Source organism: Chiloscyllium punctatum, chromosome 19 (genome assembly GCF_047496795.1).
Source record: "Chiloscyllium punctatum isolate Juve2018m chromosome 19, sChiPun1.3, whole genome shotgun sequence".
Taxonomy (NCBI): domain Eukaryota; kingdom Metazoa; phylum Chordata; class Chondrichthyes; order Orectolobiformes; family Hemiscylliidae; genus Chiloscyllium; species Chiloscyllium punctatum.
The window spans coordinates 76,934,478-76,958,516 of record NC_092757.1 but is presented as its reverse complement, the minus strand read 5'-3'; the positions used below and the strand labels follow the sequence as shown (position 1 = coordinate 76,958,516).

The 24,039-nt window shown below is 41.7% G+C and overlaps 1 protein-coding gene across 3 annotated transcripts in view; it reads left to right on the top strand.

Annotated features, from left to right (window-relative positions):
• ankrd13b (ankyrin repeat domain 13B) overlaps positions 1-24,039 on the top strand; it is a 376,259-nt gene that overhangs the window by 226,300 nt on the left and 125,920 nt on the right. The window contains exon 1 of one of the 3 annotated variants that reach the window (XM_072589743.1): positions 584-684. The exons of the other annotated variants lie outside the window; for them this stretch is intronic. Coding sequence (XP_072445844.1) covers positions 682-684 — 3 coding nt within the window. The 5' untranslated portion in view covers positions 584-681. Of the gene's footprint in view, positions 1-583; positions 685-24,039 lie in introns of those variants that run through there. 3 annotated transcript variants of the gene reach the window in all.

The following is a 24,039-nucleotide window of genomic DNA, read 5'->3' as shown; positions in this document are numbered from 1 at the left end:
CCAAAGGCCCCTCAGCCTGGGAGGAGTCAGCACACCGAGGAGCTCTGCCTTTAAAACAACTGCAACATTCACGATTCTGCCCTGCCAGGACATACCCACAATCCCCATCACGTATAGTGAAGATGCAGATTATTGAGCGTCTTTTTCTGGTAACTGTTATGGTCCACAAACAAACAATCAAAATCTGAGAACACGGGCCTTAGAAATTAGCAGCTTGGTCCTAACATTCAGCTTGGTGTTTTTGTGCCTTGTGTATTTTATGAGTTTGCTAAAGGTACAGCTGCTTTGTCTATGATCCTATTGAGCTCTGTCTGCCTCTATCTGTCAAAGGATAGATTCATTTGTCATTGTGAACACAAAGGAGCAGACTCACCAGTTCCAGGGGAGTTAGTTGGTGTGAAGACAGTCCCTGAGCCTTTGCAACTGAGTTGCTATGTGAAGAGCCAGGACACCATCTTAAATGCAGGCGAGTTCCCCGATCAGAAAGCAACGTGCTTGTGTTGTTGCTTTCACTTCTGATAGATTGTCAAACCTGCAATCTGACATTGTGTGTGAATAAAGTCCTTCCCTGTCTGCAGCGGAAACAAAGCTCAAGAACATGGAGAAAATGATACCAAACGAAATTGGGTCTAGAAAACAAATACCCTTTCAATCTGCAAACCATGGCAACGCAGTGGTAAAATGGTAAGTGTGATAATGGCTGCAAGTGGAGAAGGCAATAACACTATCAATTTTGTGGTTAAATAAAGTATTAACGGGATAACCAAAGACATTTGATAACAGTTAGAAAATCCTGGGCGGGCTGGGTTCAAACTTTGGACATATACTCTGGCAGGGAGTGCAAAATAGAACCATACCCCTTAAATAAGCTTTTTCCTGCAACTCGTTTACAGAGGGCTACAGCTCATGTAGAAGGATTGATAGAGTTACAAAAATATGGGTAGTTTGCAGCTTTGTCAAGCAATGTTACCGTCATTCATGCTTAACTAATCTGGTTGGACATATACTATGAATAGATGGCTGCCTTAGCAGTACATAATTACAGCGTTGAATCAGCCCAGTTCCCATCTAGACACTTCACTCCCTCGTTGTGAATGTGAGTCTGTGAACTGCCCACGTAAGCTACACTAGTTCACTAACACCACCTTGTGGCTGTAACCCATTTTCTTCTTCCGTATAAAATTAAGAAATTTGTGAATGCATTGAAATGCATCAAGGTATTTTGTCTAAATTTGCAGGCGCCATTTCAAGGCTTGTGTATTTATTTGAAGCTACATCAACCATATTATGGGCAGTTTGCAAGTGCATGAGCAACTAGATGCTTATTAATGTTAAAGACACAAGTGCTCGTACCAGAATTTATTCTGGTGCCTCTCATGTGAAAGACCTGCTGAGATGTAACTAGAAGCTCTAGTTAACATATCTTAGTCCATCACATGCATCACTATGGTTTTTTTTACCTTGCTTGCTCATAAATATCATTGTAGTCTCTCTGAGTGAGATTGCTCTATCAGATTATAATATGGGACAATGCCCCATAGAATTGTCCTGTAACTGACCAAACCTCTTTCAATCTTGTTATACCTCTCACAACCACCAGGACAAAAAGACCTCTACTCCCTTCGTTTAAGCATAGCTTTAGAGTTTTGCTTGAGATCGCCTTCAAAACTCTGTTTAGATTGGATAGAATCCAAGATTGAAAAAAAACATAGCTGATCTGTAGAAAGAAAGGAGCTGCAGGTTCTCAACTTATGTTTGTTTCTGTTTTTATGCTTTAGGAGGCTTGTGGGGGGAGGGGGGTGGGAGTGCTGAGGTTTTTAATAAATTTGTTTATGGGTTGCGAGCATCACCAGCTTTATTGTCCAGAGAGCTGTTAAGAGCCAACATCTTGCTCTGGGCCTGAAGTCACCTGTAAACAAGAGCAGGCAAGGGTGGCAGAGTGGCAGAGTTTATTCCCTAAAGGGCATGGGTGAACCAGTTAAGTTTTGACAGCAATCAACTATGGTCACATGAGAGGGTCACCTTTTTTTAGAGATGTACAGCGTGGAAACAGACTCTTCAGTCTAACCCGTCCATGCCGACCAGATATCCCAACCCAATCTAGACCCACCTGCCAGCACCCGGCCCATATCCCTCCAAACCCTTCCTATTCATATACCCTTCCAAATGCCTCTTAAATGTTGCAATTGTCCCAGCCTCCACCACTTCCTCTGACAGCTCATTCCATACAAGTACCACCCTCTGTGTGAAAATGTTGCCCCTTAGGCCTCTTTCATATCTTTCCCCTCTCACCCTAAACCTATGTCCTCTAGTTCTGGACTCCCCGACTCCAGGGAAAAGACTTAGTCTATTTACCCTATCCATGCCCCTCATAATTTTGTAAACCTCTATAAGGTCTCCCCTCAGCCTCCAACGCTCCAGGGAAAACAGCCCCAGCCTGTTCAGCATGTCCCTATAGCTCATATCCTCCAACCCTGGCAACATCCTTGTAAGTCTTTTCTGAACCCTTTCAAGTTTCACAATATCTTTCCAATAGGAAGGAGACCAGAATTGCATGCAATATTCCAACAGTGGCCTAACCAATGTCCTGTACAACTGCAACATGATCTCCCAACTCCTGTACTCAATACCTTTAGGCTAACTTTTCACTCCAGGCTATTTTTTAAAAAATTGAGCTCATATTTCATGCTCTACCATGGTGGGATTTCAGCCATGTCTCCCATTGGCCTGGGGTGCTGGATTATTAGTCCAGTGACAGCACTACTTGTGCCACTGTCGTGTTTTCCCCTTCTTTGCTTCCGGAAGTCATGAGAGAGTATCAATGTCGCAGTTTCACATGCACGTCATTTGATAAGTCAGTCTCATGTTTCAACTTCAAGATCTGAGAGTAATAAATTATTTAGCTTCTTAACAGTGCTCATGTTTGGACCGATGAGGCCATGTTTAGTAGTGTACTTGTCTGTTTATTCAGCTGGATTCATAGTGGAGGTTCTAACAGAGTATTCCAAAGTGGTTACAGGTCTCTATTAATTAGTCCTGTGGAGATGGGGCTTGGGTCTTGGGGGTTGGGGTTGGTGAGTGAGACAGAGGGCAGGTCAGTATATGAACATGGAATCAGCTAAAAGCTGGGCCCAGGCCATCTTACCTCCTCGTCAATCCATATTTTTTCCATTCTTGGGATGTGGGTATTGATGATAAGGTAGACATTTATTGCCAAAGCCTGGGTGCCCTGGTGGTGGTGGACCCTGTTGAACTGCTGGAGCGATTACGTGACTGAGTGATTGGTTAGATCACTGCAAAGAGGAGTTAGAGTCGACTGCATTGCTGTGACACTGCAGTCACACATAGGCCTGTAAATTGGACAGTGTGGCAGATTTCCTTTTCCAAACAGCCATTAATAACCAAATTGAGGGCTTTTCTTTAACAATAACCCAACAGCTTCACTTTTACTGTTAGCTGGGTTTTAATTTTCAAATCTTTGAGCTGAATTCAAATTCTCTATCTTTCTAAGTATGTCTTTTCAAAAGTATTTCTTTAAAAGTCTTGTCTTTTTAAAATCACAATGTTGTTATTTTTTGTTAAATTTTCACATACGTTATTGGGATCATTATCTCAACCTTTATTATTAGCCCAGTAGCATAACCATGGCATTTCTGTACATAAACATGGAAACATTGTTAACGTGGCAGTGCAGGAGCAATTTTCTCCTCGAATGCAAAGCAGTTATGACAATATGGTTTCAGACCCTCAATTGTTCTGGTTGCCTTGGTGTCTGTGCAAGGCAAGAGAAGGGAAGCCAAATGTCTGTGAGACCAAAAACAAATCGGAATTCACAGCAGCTGTAAACACAGTTCATGAGTCAAAGTCACTCTAGATAGCTAAAGCCCATGACTTCTTTGCCATCTGTTCTTTTTTAGATGTCAGGTAGATCACAACTAAGTGCCTGTCTAATATACTGTGTAACAAATTGAGTGATAATTGAACACCCAATTTTCTGATATCACAAAATGGCATGGCTTTTCAAAATCCTGAAAATGTTATTTTTTGTTAAATTTGATTTATGATTGTACATTATATTAAGGCCGATATAACTTATTTCTCCTTAGTTCCCATAAATATATTTAATGTTCCCGGAAATACTTTGCCCTTCAATAGTATATGTTTCCCTTCTTCTGTTGTCTGATGCAGGACTGTGTTTCAATCAAAGCCAGTAATGTTCTGAAAAGTAGCCAAGTGTCTGTTCTTCATGTGTGAACCTAGACAGGTTGTGTTGGCAGACTCTTCCATCATGTGTATAATAACAGCCAAACCTGGGTCTGTTCTCTCTGTAGTTTGCAGATAATCTAGTGGTTGGCAATTAGGACACCAATACTTGGTGACTTGCGCATTCACGTCATGGAATCCTGACTGTCTTTCTGCTGCCCAAGGTGGCAACTGGCTTAAGGCAACTGACTTGGGTGGCACAGTGGTTAACACTGCTGCATCACAGTGCCAGGGACCTGGGGTCAATGCCACCCTCAGGTGACTGCCTGTCTGGAGTTTGCACACTCTCGTTTGCACACTCTCCTCTGCACTGTAGGGATTCAGTGACAAGTTGGTGCTCAAGCCGAGGACATCCACGATGCATGTGGCACAAACCTGCTCATTGTATGTGTAATGCGTTTGGGGGATGCTTCCACTTTTCCAGCTGGACGTCATCTATCACAGAATCCCTACAGTGTGGAAAGAGGCCACTCGGCCCATCAAGACTGACCATGTTGTAGCTCCATTGCCTAACCCACATACGCTGTTCAGACTGTGACATTGTCGAACCATGTGCAGGCAGTGGAGTGGAAAAAAAGGGATTGCCTTCCTTGAATGAGCTATATTGACTTATTCACATTAAGTGCCAGGAATTTAATAAAGGTTTCCTATTCAAAATCACATTGAATGGAGTTGGAGTATTTTTACATAGAATTTCCATAGCAGAGAAATGGGGCATTCAACTAAACCAGCCTGTACTGGTGTTTGTGCTCCACATGGGCCTCCTCCCATTTAACTTCATCTGATTTGCCATAACTATAAAAACATGATGCTCTGAAGCAATCAACACAATGGGGGGAGATAATGGCCTAGTGATATTATCACTGGACTGTTAATCCAGAGACCCAGATAATTTTCTGGGGACTCTGGTTCAAATCCCATCATGGTAGACACTGGAATTTGAATTCAATAAAAATTAAGAGTATAATGAAAATCGTAGAATCCATTGTTGGAAAAAAACGTCTGGATCACTAATGTCCTTCAGGACATCCTTACGTGGTCTGGCTGACATGTGACTGCAGACCTATGGCAATGTGGTTGACTCTTAACTGCCCTCTGAACAGTTAGGGATGGTCACAAAATGCTGCCTAGCCAGCGACATCCTCATCCTGTGTTGAATGAATAAAAAAATTGAGTGTGTCAGTGAATGCTAGGGTATGTATGTCAGATTGTGGGAATATACATACCCATAGATTTCACATTCTGTTTTCTATATTTAAATGCAGATTGTGATCAGTCTGTTGAGAGTTTCAACCTGTAATTCTGAACCTACAATAAAAAGGCCCAGAAGCCATATCTTTATGCTCGGGCTTCAAGGACAAAACAGTTACTTATTTTTCATTCATTCATTCAAGAGTTGTAGGTGTCAGTGTCTGGGCCAGCATTTATTGTCCATCATAGTTGAGGAAGATGGTAGTGAGCTGCCTTCTTGAACCATTGCAGTCTATTTAGTATAGGTAAACTCACAATGCCAATAGGTATGAGTTCCAGGATTTTGACTTTGCAACAGTGAAGGAACAGGAATATATTTCCAAGGCTGATTGGTAAGTGGCTTGGGAGCAAACTTATTCATGATGGTGCTTCCATGTATCTACTGCCCTTGTCTCTCTAGATGGTAGTCGTCATGGGTTTGGGAGATGCTGTTAAAAAGCCTCATTACATTTAAAGAATACTGTATGTCGTCTGTTGAAATGGTATAACCTGGAAAGTCACATACTTGAAGTCAGAAAGTGGAATTAGGGTGAATGAACCCTTACTGTGCTGTAATTTGATTCTGATTCAAATAAAATAAAATAAATCCCCATTAAATAAATCCCAATTTCCAGGTGTAATAGGTGGGATTAGTAATGCTACTGTATGGAGCTGCGTTAATGTCCATCATCAGATAGAATCCTAATTACCTCAGCAATAGGCATTGCTGTGTCAGAAACATGAATGCTATCAAGGCTGTTTTTCTGTATTGTGTTATGCCAATAGATCCTGTCTATATTCAAGCAAATGCTGAATCTCCATTTCTTTAATTCTATACAGCCAAATGACATCTCAGGGAATTATACTGTTTGATATTTATGTAAATTAGAGAACAATACCATACCACAGTAAATTGTGTAATTTGCAACACTCTATGCAGGATGGAAATTTTCTTTCATTTAAATGCAAAACTAATGACCTCACCTCATAGACAAAACTGTGCGAAAGCTGGAAACCAACATAAAGGCAGACCACTGCTGGACACACAACAATTAGCACAAACAAAATGCCTGATGCCTGTTTTGCGTGGGCGCTCAGGTCAGATGAAAGATTGCTAAGCGCAACCTGATATTTCAGATATGGGGAATGCAACATGGCACCACAAGTCTGCTAATATCCTCCCCTTTCTTCCTCCCAGTAAATCTCTACAAAAGAAGCAATTTTCATTCGTCAAGATCCTTTTAGGAGAAGGGTTGTGTCCTTTCAAAAAAGTGACGAAGAAATCAGTAAATCTACATATTGTGTTATGGGGGGACTATCTCCCTAAACAAATTTCAAGCAGTTCTAATAAAATTGTAAATGACTGTGTTGGCAGTGTTGTTTGTAGTGCATCATCACTGTACTTATATTCAGGGCATCATTCTAATGTTCATTTAAGTCCCACAGGAGGTAACTGTGAAGGAATGGAGTTATTTGTCCTTTGCTATTAAACAGCAAACTTTACACAAACTTAGAATTCTACTGAAGCTTTTAATGCTACAGATATAGTAGTCTCCTAAGGAAAGATGGTACACCAGCATTGTCATACCACACACAGAGCACTGCACAATATTTCAAGTTCAGCTCCATTTAGGATGGGCCAAGAAGTCAGGAATGCTTTTTTCCACAGCGATCTTCTTTCTTATGACTGGCATATGGCAACAACTATGGCCAGTAGCAATGCAGTGTATCACTGTGTTGCCCCTTGGTAATTGTGATGGGGACTTTGAATTATTTTATATTTCTGACCTATTCCAGATGCTAACAGTCACTCTCTGAAGAGGTTTCAGCTCTCTATTAGTGCATCGAGTATCCACATCTGTCTCGGTTTATGATGATGTGGTGATTTAGGGTTAACTTGGAGTTTTGCAGAAGATCAAAACCAAAGATCCCCTGTACTATAGGATGTTTGTTTATAACTTTATACAAAATCCATTCAACTTTTCAAGTTTTGTCGAGATTTCTATCACAATGTTGAAGATTAAGCTCTTGGGTACAGAAGGATTAGTGCCATCTCAAGCAATATGAAGAATTATTGTTGAGGTGTTAGACAGGAAGACATTTGTTTTCCTCAATGCACTTCGTTTCCCAGAGGTTTGCAGTATTCTGGTAAATGATGTGCAACGGGGTATTGGGGTTGACTTGCCTTGTCAGTAATACAATGCACTGGCGGTTTCAGTTAGATATGAACACATTAAGTGGCTGCTTCCAGTCTATCCCATTGCACGCTTCAGAGAATATATATCCATTAAAGCATATTGCTGATGTCCAATGTTGGTGCTAAAAGGTCTAGCTTGTACTCATCAGTTTCTAAATAAAGTTAAGCCTTATCTTCAACTCGGTGCCTATTCTTCCTCAAGGTGGTAATGGAAGGTTAGCATGCAGTGAGGTTTGTCAGAGTGGGATCATGCCGTATAGCATTGCAACTGAAGATCACTTTCAGGGTGCACTTAGAGTTCCTGCTGTCATGACAGGACGCAGTAGTTGTTGTTTTGTGAGGAATTAGTCTTGAATCCACAAATGAATGGGGTTATACAGCTTTTAGTTGAAACATGGTGGGTAAAAAGGCAAGGAGGAGGTGTAACAGTCTTGGTCAATGATAATATCATTACCCTTGAATGAGATGCAGTTCCTGAATTAGAATCTATATGGTTGGGGATGAGAAATAGGAAGGGAGTGATGACCTTCTTGAATATTTATTATAGACCTCCAAAAAAGTGGGGAGGACGTAGAACAGAACATTTGTAGGCAGATTATGGAAACCTGCAGGACAAATAGGGTTGCGATAGCTGCTGATTTCAATTACCTTCGGGCAAACTGAGAAAAAGGCAGAATGTGTGCAGGAGAACTTTCTGAAACAGTACATTTCCAGTCCTACCATGAAGGAGCTGTGCTGGATCTGGTCCTAGGAAATGAGGCAGGCCAAGTGAGAATGTCAGAGTGGGGGAGCATTTAGGAAGTAGCAAACATAATATAAAAGGTTCAATATTCAGTTGGAAAAAAGATAAAAATCAGTCAAGGATGAAGATCCCAGACAGGAAAAGGGCAGATTTTAGGTGTATAAAAGTTCAACTGGACCAGGTAATGGGAAATGCATTTTGTTGAATGAAAAACGCGAGAATTTCGAAAGAGTGATGAATATTCAAATTAGGTACGTAGCCATGAGAAATAAATATGGGATATCTAAAGTTGGAGTACCTTGGATGACTAAGTGTATTGATGAGAAAATAAGGAAGAAATAGAGGGCAAATGATGCACATTGGAATAATAATAACAATAAAAATCAGGAACAGTATCTCAAATGCAAGAGACAGGCTAAGGCTGAAATAAGGAAAGCTAAAATGAAGCATGAGGATAGGATAGCTGGCTGCACTATGATAGTGAATTCTCCTTCAAACATATTGATGGTAAAAGATGAGGGAATGTTAGAGTGGGGCCCACAAGGAATAAGCAGGATAAGCTACTCACTGAAGCAAAGGGTATGGTAGAGGTACTAAAGGAGTACTTTCCTTCTGTCTTTACCAAAGTAGAAAATGGTGATAATGGCCCAGTTGAACATGTGGATGTTGACCAACCGAGCTGTATAATGATGGGTAAAGAAGAGGTACTGAAAAGCCTGGAAGCACTCCAAGCACTCCAAGTAGAGAAATCACCAGGCCCAGATGAGCAGCATCCTAGATTGTTGAGAGAGGCAAGGGACTAAGTTGTGGAGTCATTGACAGACATTTTCCAGGTCTCGCTGAACACAGGATTAGACCCAGGGGACTGGAGGATTTCAAATGGGATGCCGTTGACTCTGCTCCATCCTCTGTAACTGGATCCTCAACTTCTGACCCCATAGACCACAATCAGTGAAGACGGGCAACAGCACCTCCTCCACAATAGTCCTCAACACCGGCACCCCACAACTATACGTACTCAGACCCCTACTCTACTTCCTGTAGACTCATGACTGTGTAGCCAAATTTTGGCCAAACTCCATCTACAAGTTTGCTGGTGACACCATTGTTGTTGGCCAGCTATCAAACAATGACAAGATAGAATACAGCAAGAAAATAGAATGCTTGGTGTCATGATCCAAAGATAACAACCTCTCCATCAATGTCCACAAAATGGAAGAGCTGATCATCGACTTCAGGAAGAAAGAAGGAGGATGTTCCTCTATCTACATCATCCAGAGGTGGAGAGGGTCAAGAGCATCAGGTTCCTAGGAGTGACAATAACAAACAATCTGGCCTGGATCACCCACATAGATGGGATGGTCAAGAAGGCACAACAATGCCTCTTCTTCCACAGGAGGCTGAGGAAATTTGGCATGTCCGTAAAGACCCTTACCAACTTTCACAGCTTGATACGGCACTGCTCTGTCCAGGACCGTAAGAATTTACAGAAGATACAAAGAAGGTATAATTAGTAAGGTTTCAGATGACACCAAAATTGGAGGTGTAGTGGACAGAAAAGAAGGTTACCTGGAGTACAACAGGCTCTTGATCAGATGGGCCAATGGGCTGAGGAATGGCAGATGGAATTTAATTTAGATAAATGTGAGGTGCTGCATTTTGGAAAGGCAAATCAGACCATGACTTATACACTTAATGGTAAGGTCCTGGGGAGTGTTGCTGAACCTTGGAGTGCACGTTCCTAGTTCCTTGAAAGTGGAGTCACAGGTAGATAGGATAGTGAAGAAGACGTTTGGTATGCTTTCCTTTATTGGTCAGAATATTGTGTATAGAAGTTGGGAGGTCATGTTGTAGCTGTACCAGACATTGGTTTGCTCACTTTAGGAATATTGTGTGCAGTTCTGGTCTCCTTCCTATTGGAAGGATGTTATGAAACTTGAAGGGTTCAGAAAAGATATAAGGATGTTTCCAGGGTTGGAGGATTTGAGCTATAGGGAGAGACTAAATAGGCTGGGGCTGTTTTCCTTGGAGCGTTAGAGGCAGAGGGGTGATCACATACAAGTTTATAAAATCATGAGGGTCATGGATAGGATAAGTAGACAAGGTCTTTTCCCTGGGGTGAGGGAGTCCAGAACTAGAGGGCATAGGTTTAGGGTGAGAGCGGAAAGATATAAAAGGGACATAACCTTTTCACACAGAGGGTGGTGTGTATGTGGAATAAGCTGCCAGAGGAAGTAGTGGACGCTGGTACAATTACAGCATTTAAAAGGCATCTGGATGGGTTAATGAATTGGAAAGGTTTAGAGAGATATGGGTCATGTGCTGACAAATGGGACTAGATTAGGTTAGGATATGTGGTCGGCATGGATGAGTTGAACCGAAGAGTCTGTTTCTGTGTTGTACATCTCTATGACTCTATGACTATAAGGTTGCAGATACAGCCCAGGTCATCACGCAAGCCAACCTCTCATCCATCAACTCCATCCACACTTCTCATTGCTGCAGAAAAGCAGCCAACATTATGAAAGACCCCAGTTATAATCTCTTCCTATCTCTTCAATCAAGCAGAAGACAAAGAAGCTTAAACACATGTCAACAGCATCAAGAACAGCTTCTTCCCCACATTAGATTGCTGAATGGACCTCTCGAATTTCAAGTCTAATGTTGATTTTGTTTTTGTGCACTTCTTGTCCAGCTGTGACTTTGTATCCCTTGCTTTGTTCAATCTGTGTGTCGTTGTATGTGATGATCTGCCTGTATCACTTGCAAAACAAAACTTTTCACTGTACTTAGGTATGTGACAGCAACAAATCAAATCAAATCATAGGATAACCCAGAAAATGACAAACTGGTCAGCTTGACATCAATAGTGGGAGAATTGATGCAGGCCATAATACAGGATAAGTTAAATACACACTTAGAGAAAAGATATGTTAATACTTATCAACATGGTTTTGTCAAGAGCAGGTCATATCTGACAAATGCAGTTAAGTTTTTTGATGAGGTGACATGTAGTGGATGCAGATCATACTATGAATGTCGTGTATTTGGACTTTCAGAAAGCATTTGATATGGTGCTACAAGGTAGGTTGGTTAGCAAATTAGAAATGCTGGGGATTGATGAGTCCTTGGCAGCATATATTAAATGTTTATAAAAAAGGAAACCGACGGTAGGTATAGATGGGCATTTCTCAGACTGGAGACGAGTTGAAAGTGATGTTCCCAGGGATCGGTGTTGGGACCCTTGCTTTTTCCGATTTATATAAATCTTTTGGTGACGGGTGTTGAGGGCAAAATGTCAACATTTGCAGATAATACTGAGCTAGGGAGAATAGTGAATTGGAAGGATGATGCTGAGCACCTTCAGAGGAACATTGACAAGCAGGCACCTGGCAGATAAATTTCAATGCAGAGAAATATAGGGCACGTAGAGGCAATAGAGGCTCAATGGTGCAACTTTGAGAGAGTACAGAGCAGAGAGACCTCAGAATTCAGGCGGAGAATGGGACAAGATGGGTAGTTCTTTTGTACAGACGTAATGGGCAGATTGGTCTAATCGGTTTCGCTTGGTTAGTTGTTGATTTGCAGAGTAGTGTGATGCCAACAGCATGGGTTCAATTCCCATCAGGGTTTGAGGTTACCATGAAGGGTTCTCCTTCTCGACTTCTACCCTCACCTGAGGTCTGATGGCCCTCAGGTTAAATCACCACCAGTCATTTCTCTTAATGAGAGAGCTGCTCCTATGGTCTGGTAAAACTATGGCGACACAACAACAGATTGGTTTCCTCTGTACTGTAAATTCTATAATAGAGATTGTTTTGACCCGTTACTGATTTTTTATCTGAATATTACCAAAATTACAATTTTGCAAACACAGTATTCCCAACCAGACTAGTTCCCTTCATATATTTTTTTCCAGCATTAACTATGTCTGTTTGTTAACTGTTGATTTCCTTATTCTGTTCAACTGCAGCAAATGGAGATAATTCTTGTGTCATGAGCTGTTCATCAATATCAGTGTGAATGGCTGGCCAAAATCATTACTTTGTCTTTCTCAAATGATGTGACCAAATTCAGAAACTCAACACTGTTGGCAAGAATCACTGTGGGTACATGTCCTGACAATGATTGAAATGGGGCCATCGGCAGGCGGTAACTGTACAATGCTGAAAACCTAAGCTCAGGCTGAGATCGATTCCCACAATTGACAAAAAAATCATTATTTCAGTGTTTAAAAAGTCAATTTAAAAGCTCCTTAATGTTTTGCCAGTTATATTTCTCAAACAGAAATCATTGCTGTACTATCAAACATGAGCATTATAGATACTTTAAAATAAGACATTCAGCAGATTGAGCTGAACCATTAAATGTTTGAACAATAGACAATAGACAATAGGTGGAGAAGTAGGCCATTCTGCCCTTCGAGCCTGCACCACCATTCAATATGATCATGGCTGATCATCCTTAATCAGTATCCTGTTCCTGCCTTATCTCCATAACCCTTGATTCCACTTTCCTTGAAAGCTCTATCCAACTCTTTCTTAAATGAATCCAGAGACTGGGCCTCCACTGCCCTCTGGGGCAGAGCATTCCACACAGCCACCACTCTCTGGGTGAAGATGTTTCTCCTCATCTCTGTCCTGAATGGTCTACCCTGTATTTTTAAGCTGTGTCCTCTGATTTGGCACTCACCCATCAGCGGAAACATGTTTCCTGCCTCCAGAGTGTGCAATCCTTTAATAATCTTATATGTCTCAATCAGATCCCCTCTCAGTCTTCTAAACTTAAGGGTATACAAGCCCAGTCGCTCCAGTCTTTCAGCGTAAGACAGTCCCGCCATTCCAGGAATTGACCTTGTGAACCTATGTTGCACTCCCTCAATAGCAGAATGTCTTTCCTCAACTTTGGAGAGCAGAACTGCACACAATACTCCAGGTGTGGTCTCACCAGGGCCCTGTACAGCTGCAGAAGAGCCTCTTTGCTTCTATACTCAATCCCTCTTGTGAAGGCCAGCATGCTATTAGCCTTCTTCACTACCTGCTGTACCTGCATGCTTACCTTCATTGACTGGTGTATAAGAACACCCAGATCTCTTTGTACTTGCCCTTTACCTAAATTGATTCTATTTAGGTAGTAAGCTGCCTTCCTGTTCTTGCCAGAGGCTTCAAGAGATGTCAAGCCAGAGAGCTGCTGCATTAAAACCATCAAGACTTACAATTCTTCCTGTAAAATGTTGAATCTCAGAACATTCACAAAATCTCTTTAGGATCAATTTTTCTTGTTGTGTAAACTGCAGCATTAATCCCAGACAAATTAAGGTGAGCAGTTCAGTTTTCAATGTTGTGTTTTTTTGTGTGTCAGTATGTGTTGTAACAAAGCACGCACTTGTTGTTTATTGGATTTTATGAAGCAGTGTAAAAAATGTAGGAGGGAGATTTCCCCTGGGTGTTTAATAAACACATCGGGCCGGCTGGAGTTTGAGGTTTGAAATATCAGTGAGACTGAAAGCCATTATTTATGTGGGAATCAGGCAGCTTCTTTCAGCACCCACACATGTGCAGAACTGAGCTAGTCATTTTGTTATGGCCCCACTCCTCCAGAAACTGCACAGTAATGAATTCCTGCCAACTATCTCAGCATTAAAATACACAGAAAGGATTAACATTGATGTAACAGCCTTGGAAATGTAAGGAGCCACGCAAAGGATCATTGGCATCTCTCTCCATGGAGAGAGACAGTTAGCTATGTACAGCTTGAGGGTAACCAACCACCTGACAAGCATGGGGTGAGGTGAGGTGAGGTGAGGTGAGGAGGGAGCCCTCTTTGAACTATCACAATCATTTTGAGGAATGAACCCATACTATTGGCTTTATTCTCAATATTTAGCCAACCAAGCAAACCAATTCCCACCTCAGAAATAAGAACTAAGCTAAACATTAAAAAAGTAAGGCTTTGCCATTCCAGTTAAGCACCAATTGACATCATATGAAGTCTTAGAGTTTACCAAACAACCTCTCTGGTGTTGAACATTCACTCCTACAGATGTGTAATCATGTTCATTCTGATTTTGATCATTGATATGAACTTTAAAAATAAAGAAAATGTTTTTTATAAAATTTTACTGTACATTTATCCCTCTCTCTTAAAGCAATCGTTCTTTCTCACTGCCCATTGCGCTGAATTTTACCAGCCTTCTGGAGGTGGATTAGGAGACAGGATATCTCACAGAATGATGCCAGAGGACATTGAGCAGTGACTTCAGCTTTCTTGCTAACACAGGAGTTTCTCAATGGGGGAGTATTAGCAGTAGGTTGCCCATCATTATTGTGAGGGGGGGGGGGGGGGTGTATGCTGAGGGGAAGCCACAATGATGGAGGAGATGGACCAGGGTGGCTTTTCAGCAAGTCACCCCACAGCCTCCAGAGGTGCCCTTGGTAACAATGGCTGCCCTGCCCAATCCCTACCTCTGTTTAATGTCATCTCTGGAACCTACAGCCCTCGAAATTGCAGGGACTTGCCTGCTGCCAAACTCTACCTGCGATCCTGAGGTCTTGTGACCCACCTTCAAACTCGGTAGTGGGACTTGTTCACATTTTGTTTTATTTTCGTCCATGATTCAACATGAAATCCACCTTCTAACTGGGTCAGAATGCAGTGCTCTTAATGATTCTTCAACATGAGTTGTTCAGGAAAATTGTCCCATTCATGCAGCTCTCAGATGTCCTGTTAAATATGGCATGTCATTTTGGCACAAAGCATTAGAAATAAGATGGATGAGCTTGAGGCTCTTTTGGAAATTGGCAGATATGATATTGTGGGGATAACTGAGACGTGGCTTCAAGTGGACAGGGCCTGGGAAATGAATATTCAAGGCTACACGTGCTATCGTAAGGACAGACTGACGGGCAGAGGGGGTGGGGTGGCCATGTTGGTAAGGGATGATATTCAGTCCCTTGCGTGGAGGGACCTAGAATCAGGGGATGTAGAGTCAGTGTGGATAGACCTGAGAAATTCTAAGGGTAGAAAGACCCTCTTGGGAGTTATCTACAGGCTCCCAAACAGTAGTCTGGATGTCGGATGTAAGTTGAATGAGGAGCTGAAATTGGCCTGTCGCAAAGATGTTACTCCAGTTGTTATGGGGGATTTCAACATGCAGGTATAGACTGGGAGAAACAGGATGGTATTGGACCTCAAGAAAGAGACTTTGTGGAGTGCCTCTGAGATGGATTCTTAGAACAGCTGGTGCTGGAGCCTACCAGGGAGAAGGCAATTCTGGATCTGGTATTGTGCAACGAACCAGAATTGATCAGGGACCTCGAAGTGAAGGAGCCATTGGGAAGTAATGACCATAATACAATAAGCTTCAATCTGCAATTTGAGAGGGAGAGGGTACAATCAGTAGTGACAATATTTCAGTTGAATAAAGGGAACTATGGAGCTATGAGGGAGGAGCTAGCCAAAGTTCAATGGTGCACTACCTTAGCAGGGATGACAGTGGAGGAACAATGGTAGATATTTCTGGGTATAATGCAGAAGATGCAGGATCAGTTCATTCCAAAAAGGAAGAATATTCCTAGGAGGAGGCAGGGGTGGCCGTGGCTGACGAGGAAAGTTAAGAAATATATAAAGTTAAAAGAGAAAAAGTATAACATAGCAAAGATAATGGAGGACTGGGAAGCTTTTAAAGAACAACAGAGGATTACTAAGAAGGAAATACGCAGAGAAAAAATGAGGTACGAAGGTAAACTGCCAAAAATATAAAGGAGGATAGTAAAAGCTTTTTTAGGTATGTGAAAGGCAAAAAGATGGTTAAGACTAAAATTGGGCCCTTGAAGACAGAAACAGGGGAATATATTATGGGGAACAAAGAAATGGCAGAAGAATTGAATTGGTATTTCAGATCTGTGTTCACTGGGAAAGGCCCAAGCAATCTCCCAGAAGTAACAATGGCTGAAGGACCTGAACTGAAGGTAATTTATATTTGCCAGGAATTGATATTGGTGAGACTGTTAGGTCTGAAGGTTGATAAGTCCCCGGGGCCTGATGGTCTACATCCCAGGGTACTAAAGGAGGTGGCTCAAGAAATCGTGGATGCGTTGGTGATTATTTTCCAAAGTTCGATAGATTTGGGATCAGTTCCTGCAGATTGGAGGGTGGCTAATGTTATACCACTTTTTAAGAAAGGTGGGAGAGAGAAAGCAGGAAATTATAGACCAGTTAGTCTGACCTCAGTAGTGGGAAAGATGCTGGAGTCTATTATAAAGGATGAAATTATGACACATCTGGATAGTAGTAACAGGATAGGTCAGAGTCAGCATGGATTTATGAAGGGGAAATCATGCTTGACTAATCTTCTGGAATTTTTTGAGGATGTAACTCTGAAGATGGACGAGGGAGATCCAGTAGATGTAGTGGGCTTTCAGAAAGCTTTTGATAAAGTCCCACATAGGAGGTTAGTGAGCAAAATTAGGGTGCATGATATTGGGGGCAAAGTACTAACTTGGATTGAAAGTTGGTTGGCTGACAGGAAACATGTGGGATTATGTGGGAAGCAAGAGAGGAAATTGCAGTACCATTGGCAATGATCTTCTCGTCTTCACTGGTAACGGGGGTGGTACCAGGGGACTGGAGAGTAGCGAATGTTGTGCCCCTGTTCAAAAAAGGGAATAGGGATAACCCTGGGAATTACAGGCCAGTTAGTCTTACTTCTGTGGTAGGCAAAGTAATGGAAAGGGTACTGAGGGATAGGATTTACGAGTATCTGGAAAGACACTGCTTGATTAGGGACAGCCAGCACGGATTTGTGAAGGGTAGGTCTTGCCTTACAAGTCTTATTGAATTCTTCGAGGAGGTGACCAAGCATGTGGATGAGGGTAGAGCAGTGGATGTAGTGTACATGGATTTTAGTAAGGCATTTGATAAGGTTCCCCATGGTAGGCTTATGCGGAAAGTCAGGAGGCATGGGATAGAGGGAAATTTGGCCAATTGGATAGAAAACTGGCTAACCGGTCGAAGGCAGAGAGTGGTGGTAGATGGTAAATATTCAGCCTGGAGCCCAGTTACAAGTGGAGTTCCGCAGGGATCAGTTCTGGGTTCTCTACTGTTTGTAATTTTTATTAATGACTTAGATGAGGGAGTCGAAGGGTGGGTCAGTAAATTTGCAGATGATACGAAGATAGGTGGAGTTGTGGACAGTGAGGAGGGCTGTTGTCGGCTGCAGAGGGACTTAGATATGCAGAGCTGGGCTGAGGAGTGGCAGATGGAGTTCAACCCTGCCAAGTGTGAGGTTGTCCATTTTGGAAGAACAAATAAGAATGCGGAATACAGGGTTAATGGTAGGGTTCTTAGTCAGGTGGAGGAACAGAGGGATCTTGGGGTCTATGTACATAGATCTTTGAAGGTTGCCACTCAGGTGGATAGAGTTTGTAAGAAGGCCTATGGAGTATTATCGTTCATTAGCAGAGGGATTGAATTCAAGAGTCGTGAAGTGATGTTGCAGCTGTACAGGACTTTGGTTAGGCCACAGTTGGAGTACTGTGTGCAGTTCTGGTCGCCTCACTTTAGGAAAGATGTGGAAGCTTTGGAGAGGGTGCAGAGAAGATTTACCAGGATGTTGCCTGGAATGGAGAGTAGGTCGTACGAGGATAGGTTGAGAGTTCTCGGCCTTTTCTCGTTGGAACGGCGAAGGATGAGGGGTGACTTGATAGAGGTTTATAAGATGATCAGAGGAATAGATAGAGTAGACAGTCAGAAACTTTTTCCCCGGGTACAACAGAGTGTTACAAGGGGACATAAATTTAAGGTGAAGGGTGGAAGGTATAGGGGAGATGTCAGGGGTGGGTTCTTTACCCAGAGAGTGGTGGGGGCATGGAATGCACTGCCCATGGGAGTGGTAGAGTCAGAATCATTGGCGACCTTTAAGCGGCATTTGGATAGGTACATGGATGGGTGCTTAATCTAGGTTAGAAGTTCGGCACAACATCGTGGGCCGAAGGGACTGTTCTGTGCTGTATTGTTCTATGTTCTATGTTCTAAAGAGTAGTGATAAATGGCTCCATTTCAGAATGGCAGGCAGTGACCAGTGGGGTACCGCAGGGATCAGTGCTGGGACCGCAGCTTTTTACAATATATATTAATGATATAGAAGATGGTATTAGTAATAACATTAGCAAATTTGCTGATGATACTAAGCTGGGTAGCAGGGTGAAATGTGAGGAGGATGTTAGGAGATTACAGAGTGACCTGGACAGGTTAGGTGAGTGGTCAGACGCATGGCAGATGCAGTTTAATGTGGATAAATATATGGTTATCCACTTTGGTGGCAAGAACAGGAAGGCAGATTAATACCTAAATAGAATCAATTTAGGTAAAGGGGCAGTACAAAGAGATCTGGGTGTTCTTGTACACCAGTCAATGAAGGTAAGCATGCAGGTACAGCAGGTAGTGAAGAAGGCTAATAGCATGCTGGCCTTCATAACAAGAGGGATTGAGTATAGAAGCAAAGAGGTTCTTCTGCAGCTGTACAGGGCCCTGGTGAGACTACACCTGGAGTATTGTGTGCAGTTCTGGTCTCCAAAGTTGAGGAAAGACATTCTGCTATTGAGGGAGTGCAGCGTACGTTCACAAGGTCAATTCCTGGAATGGCGGGACTACCTTACGCTGAAAGACTGGAGCGACTGGGCTTGTATACCGTTGAGTTTAGAAAACTGAGAGGGGATCTGATTGAGACATATAAGATTATTAAAGGATTGCACACTTTGGAGGCAGGAAACATGTTTCCGCTGATGGGTGAGTGCCGAACCAGAGGACACAGCTTAAAAATACGGGGTAGACCATTTGGGACAGAGATAAGGAGAAACTTCTTCACCCAGAGAGTGGTGGCTGTGTGGAATACTCTGCCCCAGAGGGCAGTGGAGGCCCAGTCTCTGGATTCATTTAAGAAAGAGTTGGATAGAGCTTTCAAGGAAAGTGGACTCAAGGGTTATGGAGATAAGAGCTGAAAATGTGTTGCTGGAAAAGCGCAGCAGGTCAGGCAGCATCTAAGGAACAGGAGAATCGATGTTTCGGGCATAAAGGTTATGGAGATAAGGCAGGAACAGGATACTGATTAAGGATGATCAGCCATGATCATATTGAATGGTGGTGCAGGCTCAAAGGGCAGAATGGCCTACTCCTGCACCTATTGTCTATTGTCTTTAACGTATAGTACCTTTTGGTGCAAAACAGTGTACTGTATTCCATAGAAAGCTGCAGATGTGGAATTTAAGTCAATTCCATAAGGGGGAGCCCAGTTCTGATTCACTATGTTTCTTACAATGGCTTGGGCCAGATCTTTACTTATCACTTGCCTTTACTTACCATGGATCTCATAATGGATTGAATGCTGAGGGATGGGAACCAACTATTTGAGTACTCAAGGATGACCCTGCTTTTCCCCTACCAACTTGGAAACTTTCGCTCTGCTCCTCCAATAGTGCAGCTGAGAGTTGAGATCTTTCTTCAGAGAAACTGTGGAGAGAGTCCATGCATTCCAAAACTCCTCCTCTTGTAGCTTTTTGTGTTTGCACATTAGGCCAGTGTTTGAGTGTGAAACTGACTCCAAACAAACGTTCAAATGGACATACTAAAACGCTAATGTCATACTGAAATTCTGCTACCAGGAAATCTGGTAATTTTTAAAATTCGTTCAATGGGATGTGTGTGTCACTGGTTGGACCAGTATTTATTGCCTGACCCTAGTTGCCTTTGAGAAGGGAGTAGTGAGTTACCTTCTTGAACCACTGCAGTCCATGTATACAAAGCGAAACAAAGACAACAAAGCTAAACTTTTCTCCTATTTGTCCCTTTGGGCTAAATAAAAAGCTCTAGACAACCAAAACTAAGACAAGTGTAACACATTATTTCCAGCACTGTGTTGTTCATAAATACATTATCACAGCACTATCACTTTCCCCACCATACCATCCTAAAGCATCTATTAACTTATTTCAAATAGACAGGTTAACAGGTCTAGTAAAGTAATATAGAGCAGTATTATCGAAAAAAAAAGGTTTTGCCTTTAGGACTGTCTATGGGTAAATTTAACTGTGTGATCCGTCTGCACACTGTAGGCAGCAGGGACACTGTAGTTGTTGGACCTTGTGGCAATGGTTCACTACATTAAAAAGTGAATATTAGTTCTCAAAGTTCAATTTGTATTGATAGTTCAAGAAGAAACATTAATTTGCATTTAAAAATGGCATTTCTGAGAATGTCACCAAACCTTGAGGAGTTTTAGAGCCAATAAAACAATCAGGTAAGGAGGTTCTGTTTTTATTTATGCATGGGATGTGGATATCACTGGTTAGGCCACATTTATTGCCCCCAATACTAATTGCCCAGAGAGCAGTTAAGAGTCAACCACATTGCTCTGGTCTGGAGTCACATTTAGACAGACTATGTAAGGATGGCAGTTTCTATCTCAAAAGGACATTAGTGAACTTAATGGATTTTCTGACCATTGACAGCAGTTTCATAGTCATCATTAGGTTCTTAATTACAGAATTTTTTTCTAAATTTAAATTGAAATTCCACCATCTGCCATGGCAGGATTCAAACCCAGGTTCCTAGGACATTACCAGGGTCTCTGGATTAATAATCTAGTGATCATGGCATGATGTCATTGCATCCTTTCTTTGAGATGATTGCACCAATCGTTTCATTTATTTTTAACCCATTATTATATCTCACTTCAATTAAAATGTGCGTTCAAAATTAAGGAACCAAGTATAAGATTTTCTTGAATGAAAGAAAAACGTCTTTTATTATTTCATAAACCTGAATAGGATAATAAAATATGATATCAAATACACACACAAATTGAGGTATAAAGTTTACAAAAGGGAGAGTATCCAAATACAAGAAGGAAGACAAAAAGAATAAGTGCTATAAAAATCCTTAGAATCCTTGAGATATAAAGTTTTAACCTGAACAACCGTAAATATTCAAGAGATGGTCTTGCAGACTCAGCAGTTGCAATGTGTGTAAATTATCTTTTGAGTTTTTGGTGAATGGATATTTTTCCAATTTGCTTTATCACTGCATTGTCTATTAAGAGACTGACAGAAAACAGGGAGAGAGACTGAATCTTCTAGTACTGCTCTTACAGTACATTTCTCTTTCTCTGCTACTCTGCCAAAGCTTGAAATATGGCTCATTACTGTGCCTGGCTTCATTGTTTATTTTCCAAACTTATGAATTGCAGGTATGTCTTTCATCCCAATATGAGAAACTAATCCATAAAGTTACAAAAACAGAAAATCTGAGTGTCAATGATGAATATTGATGAATATGTTAATTTTGACTCAGATGGTTCTTGTTTATTGATGGTTTCGTGAGGCTCAACCTGTGGTCAGCTATTTGCTGCAACCATTTTAAATCAGTGTATTCTCCTATTTTCAAACTATTTCTTGAAGGTCCTATGTACTGCGATCAGATGATGGAATTTGAAAATTGATGTTCTATATTTTGCCACTGTCGTGGCATTTTTGCCACAAGAACAGGATGCAAATAGTATTTCTCCTTTTTGTCAATCGTGGGCAGTCCATTACAATGTTGGTCTTAAATAAAAATACAACCATTAGGACAACAACAACAAAATTCTGCATTCACTCTCGTCACCGTCATCTTGCTTTGGATGTAGCAGTCAGATTTGTTCCCTAGGCTGCACTATCTTTCTGAACCTTAATGCTTTACTGACCAGTTCTATAGACAATGCACTCGATTCAGGCACGACCACAAATTAGATTTATAGGAGATCAGTGGATGGTAACCTGTTGTTCACCTTCTGTAGCATGTTTGAACTTGCTTTCCTGCACGTCACTCTCATTGAACTTTACAACAATCCAATTCGACTGATTGAGATTTGGAACTCGGTCTAGTTCCTTTGATTTCCCAGTGGGTGGCACTGTTTTTATCTCACTGGTATGTCCCTGATGGTCTTGACCAGTGGTATCTGCTCTGGGGTATCCCCTCCCCTTTTCCCTTTATGGTGAGAATGGGTTTTTCCCTTTACCTGTTTCACTATCTCTGGAACATTTCTGCTGTCAGGTGGATGTTTACCTTCTGCTACACTGTGCTGTTGTTCTTCCACTAAGAGAGGCTTCACCTTGGTTTTCTCCTGGCTTGTTTGAGAATAATGTGATGCTCACTCAACATTGCACTGAAGTGATAATTGAGGTGACACACTCAAGTCCCTGAAATGGGGCCTAAACCCATGATCTTATGACATAGAGACAAGAGAGCTGCTATTACAAATTCAGCTGAAGTATCTTTATCTTCATAATATCTTAGACAAAATAGTAGAACTCTCAACTACAGAAATGTTCACACTGAATATTGTTCATTTACCTTCCTGCATTTAACAAGTTGACTTTCAGTGTATATCTCAAGTTTTCATCTATTAGAATATACAACTGTGCATTCAATACATATTTCAAAGAGAGAATATTTACATTTCAGTGAGTTATGATATTATAGCAAGAGATCTGTATTGGATATTAGGCTGGTGGAAGCAATTCATGTCTCATAATCAATACAAGGTTCACTTTTAGGAGAGACTAGTGACATTAAATCTGATAATAAAATTGACTGTAAAACTGAAAAAGTAACACATTTGTTGGAGTTATTGCTGAAAGTAACTTCACCTGCCAATTTTAGAATGTTAGCCCTAACAGTGCTATCTGAACATGTGGAGCTGAATTGTCGCGTGGGTGTTGAGGTACAGTTTAGTGTCCATATGGCTACACTTTGACTATTTTAAAGGGAATACAATTTTTCTCTGTATTTCTGACCCCACTCCATTTTTTTCTGGCCTATTTGTGGGTTGGGAATACCTTGTTTCCAGGGTTCAAACTCATCCCCAACGGGAGATGAAAATCAGATTTCCTCCTGCGTACCATTTTCGGGGCAGCACGGTGGCTCAGTGGTCAGCACTGCTGCCTCAGAGCTCCAGGGACCCGGGTTCGATTCCAGCCTCAGGAGACTGTGTGGAGTTTGCACATTCTCCCTGTGTCTCTGCAGGTTTCCTCCAGGTGCTCTGGTTTCCTTCCACAGTCCAAAGATGTGCAGGTCAGGTGAATTGAAGATGCTAAACTGACCATACTGTTAAGTACATTAGTCAGAGGGAAATGGGTCTGGGTGGGGTACTCTTTGGAAGGTTGGTGTGGACTTGTTGGGCCAAAAGGGCCTGTTTCCACACTGTAGGGAATCTAATGTAATTTTCACCTTGTGGAGCAAGACATTGAAAGCCCATGAGAAGGATGCAAATTTGAGAACTTGTGACAAAAATGATAAATCTGCTGAGGATTTAGGAATATATGTCAATTTTTTCACATTTTCAGGGTTACCACTGAGTGCTGTTTTCTAATATAGATATGCTTTTAATTCAGTGATTCATCATGGCGATCCATCCTTTAAAGACATTTCAGCCTTCAGTGTGATAGATTTCTAATGGAGAGAGAGTACCATAATGAAATGGAAAATGTTGCAAATTGTCCTTCAACCAGTGTTGTTACCTTTTGTAGAGTCATGGAGATGTACAACGCGGAAACAGACCCTTCCATCCAAC